Source organism: Olea europaea, chromosome 16 (genome assembly GCF_002742605.1).
Source record: "Olea europaea var. sylvestris chromosome 16, O_europaea_v1, whole genome shotgun sequence".
Taxonomy (NCBI): Eukaryota; Viridiplantae; Streptophyta; class Magnoliopsida; order Lamiales; family Oleaceae; genus Olea; species Olea europaea.
Window position 1 is genome coordinate 1511024 of NC_036252.1, and position 5042 is coordinate 1516065.

A 5042-nucleotide genomic window follows, 5' to 3' on the forward strand; every position below is an offset into this window, starting at 1 on the left:
CCGACTTGTAACAATTTTGTGTCATGTTTTCGAGAAAACAGACTTTATGTTAATTGGTGCTTTTGTTCTCTAGTGTCGAAATGTGCACTAAGGAAAGGATTGAACAGGTGCGGATTCAGAATTGAATTCAAGATCGATCTACAAAATTTCAAATCGGGTTACTATGTTGAAATATATATATATTTTTTTTACACATAAAAAACTGGCTTTTTACAAAAAATAAAAAAATACCTTAAAAAAAAGCTGTTGGGCCTGGAAGGGAGGGTGGGGGCTATAGTTCAGCCCAACCCCCCCTAAATTCGCCTATGCGATTGAAGGCCTTCAATTTCTGATTTGAAGAGATCTAGAAGTTTCACTCAAACGTACATGATTTGGAGCTCTGAGACAAAGTTCGTGTGTCCATGGTTGACAAGCTGATTCCAACATACAAGGAATGACCAAAAGTACCAACGAAATGCTTTCAAAAAATCAATGTAAAGCATTTAGTTGAGGCTTTGATCTCAAAGCATTTACTTCCATATAATGAAATTAGTCGGCATTGAACTCACATAATCAAATTTGCTAGCCTTCTTAGTTATATTAGATAAAGTCACACTTTCAAAATTTCCAACTGATTTATAAGAAAATAGCAACTTAAACGCCAATCGATCCTTTTATATTGTCACATGACATCCCCTTATTATACGAACTCGATGCCACATCAACTGCGACGCCGCCATCTTTATGGTACACAGAACAAAAAAAAAATTCAAAAACCAAAGAAAAGTACCACTCAATTTCTATAATAGTGGGGTGAAGATATGGGAAAACGTGACAAATTGTGCAGCTTATCTCGATTTCTACAATCGAGGTCGGGGAGGAGGACGAGGATGGTGTGGGATAATGGAAAATTTAATTATCCAGAGATATTAATTAATCATGTATTAATCTATTTAGTAATTCTGATCTATGAATTAAAACTAATTCTCCTTATTCTTGAATAGTATATTTAAGACGTAGAGTTTTGGGTAATTTTCCCTTTCAAGTAATTCTTAGAATCTCATTAAAAATAATAAAATTTCAAAAAAGAATGTTAAAGAGCATTCTAAGTTTAAATGTAATTCAAATTTCTTGAAATCCTTTTGTTAATGCAATCCTTATTTACAAGCTCATGAGTTATGGAGAATACTTGTTTTAATTGATTCTAATAAAACCCGTTAAAATCTTAATTGGGAACACATGAATTTACAAAGAATTGCCATTAGCCAAAACACTCAAGTAAATGCTCTTTATTAGAATTATCGAGCACGTGAATTTTCTTATCACAACGATTAAACGCGCTAAAGAACATATTATGTCTTTCGAAGAGATACTACGATATAAAATTGAGAATATATATTGAAACAACCATGGAAGCATGTTTAAGAATTGTTTATAATCCATCTAAATTATAAACAAATAAATATGAAATATAAATGGACAATACTTATGGGTCCAACAAATATGCGAACAGAAAATTGCAACAACGATCCTTAATCTTTTCATTTTTTACAAACTTTATTCTAATATTCATTTTGTACAAGTGAAGGCCCCTAACTTTTCATAAATATGCACCTGAGGTCCATTCGAACGAAAATCGTCTAAAAAATCGCCAGTTGACAAGGAAAATTCCTTGAACTATCTACTACCGCAATGATTTTATTGAATGTCGACGTCTATTTAGACGATATTTTGGAGGATTTTATTGGATATTGATTTGTTAATTTCCTTGGTCAACTGACGGTATTTTAGACGATTTCCGTCCAGATAGACCTCAGATGTATATCATGAAAGTTTATGAACCTCCGCCGACACAAAATGAAGGTTAAGGTAAAGTCTACAAAAAATGAAAAGGTTAGAGACCACTGCCGTAAATTTCCCATATGAGAATACAAAGAAATTTGACCAATAAATTTTATAATTTAAACACATGCCAAACAAGCACTTAATCACACAAGAATAATATTGTATTAACTATTAATAAGATCTCTCTAATTGATACCCCGTAGCATTACGCCACAATCACCTCGACGCCAAAGATAAAAGAATTAAAACCCAAAATTTCATATACGGTATTAATACCTCAAATAAAAACAATTACTCCCTCCATCCAATGAAGATAGCCCTGTTTTCCCTTTTTGTCCATCCCAAATTACAGTCTTATTTCTTATTTGACAATATAGTTAATATATTGATTTCCTAATATGCTCCCTAGCTTTGTTATTACAGATATAATTTAATTACTTTCAATATTGATTGCATTAATGTAGAGATATATTAGGAAAAATGAAAGTTAAATTTATTGTTTCAACTATATTAAATAAATTTTCTTAATATGTGTGAAAAAAAAATAGGACCATGTTTATGGGACGGAGTAGTTTTTACTTCCTATGTACAAGACGAAACCCACAGCTAGGAGAAAAATGTTTGCCTATATGCATAATTGTAGTTTCCCACGACTCTTGTAACAAAAAATAATAATAAAAAATAAATAAATAAACAAAAAAAGAAATCAAAAAATCAGAAAAAAGAAAAAAAAAGAAAAAAAAGCAAAGAAAATTCAAAAATCTGTCTTCCTCTTACCAAGTCAAAATCATGAAGCCACTATCAGGAACCTAATGTTTAAAGGTAACACGAGATTTTTGATTCTCTACCGCCCCTTTTTGTCACCTTCTCCCACCTTCTTTTGCAGCAGGCACTTTCGCTGACTGATTAGAAATGTCTAAGTCAATGAGAGAAAGGTCATAAGGCACGGAATGTGTACTCGACACATCCATGAGTAATGCCGTGTTAATGGCCTCTGATTTCACGAAATTGTGCCCCATGCCTGTATTCTGAGGAGTATCACTGGCTGGAGATGACAAACTGGACAACTGGATATCTTCCGATTTGTTACCAAACATATGTTTGTTCCGTCTAACTGCATCCATTTCCGGGCCAGTTGGGACAAAGGTTCGTGCCCTATATTTCCTTGTTCCCTCATCACCGTCAGTATGGTTGTAGAGAACATAATCATGATAGGTTGGTGCAAACTGTAGAACATATAAGAGAATATCAGAAAAATAGCCATCATCAACTATAACGGGTTTTTGGGTTCTAAATCAGGTGCTCATGCTGGTTGAGAATAAAAATATATGCTTAAATAGATATTGTCACCTGGTGGACAGTATCATGGTAAAAGTCATTTAACTTCAGAGCATGTGCAAGGCTTGCTGTAAAGCCACGAGAAGAACCAATATTTGCACCAGCGTATTCCTTGTATGGGAATGCATAAAGATGACCAACTGCTGCGATAAGCATCTCGACACAAATTATAAAACTTTGAAAGTTCGCAGCTTCCTCTGTATCTTTTATCAGTTTAGACTTTGCAGCAAGAAAAACCAAAACCCCCTGTAAATAAAGGAAGTTCACGAGAAAAGTTATTGAAACAGGTAGCAATACTCAGAATGTAAATAATTTTAGTTATCGAACTGGAGGCAGATACTGTGAGTGCAAATTAAATCATAAACCACACTTCTTTGCTTGTATTGGTTTCATGACAATAATCTAGAACAATAACAATTAAAAAGTCTCGACGATGAAGCATTACCAAGCAATAGTCTCAAACATTGAAAAACTATCAACTTGCCCAATTGATACTAGGATTCAATTAAGTTTCTCATAAGGCAGATGTCTTGATTTTGACACCTGGGAGACTTGACAGAAATTCGTGAAGGGTAAATTGGATTAAAATTCTTCCAAAGCGGATAGTACGTATAATATAACAGCAGGGGCAAGAGGTCTAGGTCGTTACACAAATAGTGGCAACACATAATTCAAGAACAAAAGGTTAATGGTGAAAAGCGCATTTCACTGTAGAGTTCTACCAATTAACAATGCAGACAGCATCCCATTCAGTTTTGAACCCAACAAATGTCAAGTGAAACTCTCTGGAAGCCTTAAAAAAGAAAACACGCTATATTTTGTACTAGTAAGATAATGCCAGCAAATAATAAGAAATTCGCCAGCAACACAAAATTGGCAATAAAATAAGCATGCTTCAAATTTAGTCCTATTTCAATTTATCAATACTAAACAGTATCTTACCTGCCAGTAAGTAAGAAATACAACTGATTTGATAATAATGAACTTTGGAACTGGATTGAAAGGCTGAAGCAAATCTCTACAGGCCACATAAAACAAGGCCAAGGCATAAAGTGCCACTGAGTATGAGATTGTATATATAATGGTGAGATAGAGGTATGATTGCATTGGACTAAAATTTCCATCTTCATATTTCCCTTTTGCATAAAGTATAAATGTAACTGCTACTAGCATAGGCTTGAGGATCACAAACTGCAAGCATCCTTGCTTGCACCTTCGTATAAAGCGACTGCATAGCTTCAAGAACTGTATGAGAGATGTTGTTCACCAAAACTAACAAAGTAAATGCAATCTTCATATGCAATGTTCATACACTGATCAGAAAATTGTATAATATCAAACCCCCAAAACAGTTTCAAACACTGGAATTTAACCCATTAAAAAGCATAAAACAATCAATTTTTAAAGTTATTGACCTGCTAAACAATTACAGATGCTGGATATCAAAAAAGTCTTGGGACACATCATGCCATAAAAATAGCTGAACTACCTTTAGAGAAAAGAACTATAGCCACAAATCAAGGGGTACAAACAAAATGTATCCAATGTTTGAAAGGGCTTTAGGTTTTAGGGCATAACGGATTATGTTTCCAGAAGATAAGTGAGGTGAGCTGAGCTGTTACTGTTCTAGACTGTCCTAACCTAAAATCTTTGGGAAATATCAACAATCCAAAAATCCTAGATTTTTCAATAAACTCAAGGATAGTCTAGTTAACAATATCCCAAAATTAAGTTCAAGAAAAGATAATCACCTCAGGACTCTTCTCAATTCACATAGTCACCCAAGTTAGACACTATAGTGTTGGACAAGAGAACAAGATGTCCGTACTTTTGCATTGAACACATATGGAGAAGACATAACTAATAAAACAATTTCTGTG

At 33.9% G+C, this 5042-nt stretch overlaps 1 protein-coding gene across 1 annotated transcript; it reads right to left on the reverse strand.

Moving 5' to 3' along the window:
• Positions 1–2358: 2358 nt before the first annotated feature.
• Positions 2359–5036, reverse strand: LOC111411646 (transmembrane protein 184B-like). Its single transcript, XM_023042168.1, has 3 exons — positions 4105–5036; positions 3175–3408; positions 2359–3050 (listed from the first exon to the last, which is right to left on the reverse strand). Exons 1-3 carry the CDS (start codon positions 4333–4335, stop codon positions 2685–2687), a joined length of 831 nt encoding a protein of 276 aa, XP_022897936.1. The 5' UTR covers positions 4336–5036; the 3' UTR covers positions 2359–2684.
• Positions 5037–5042: the final 6 nt, after the last annotated feature.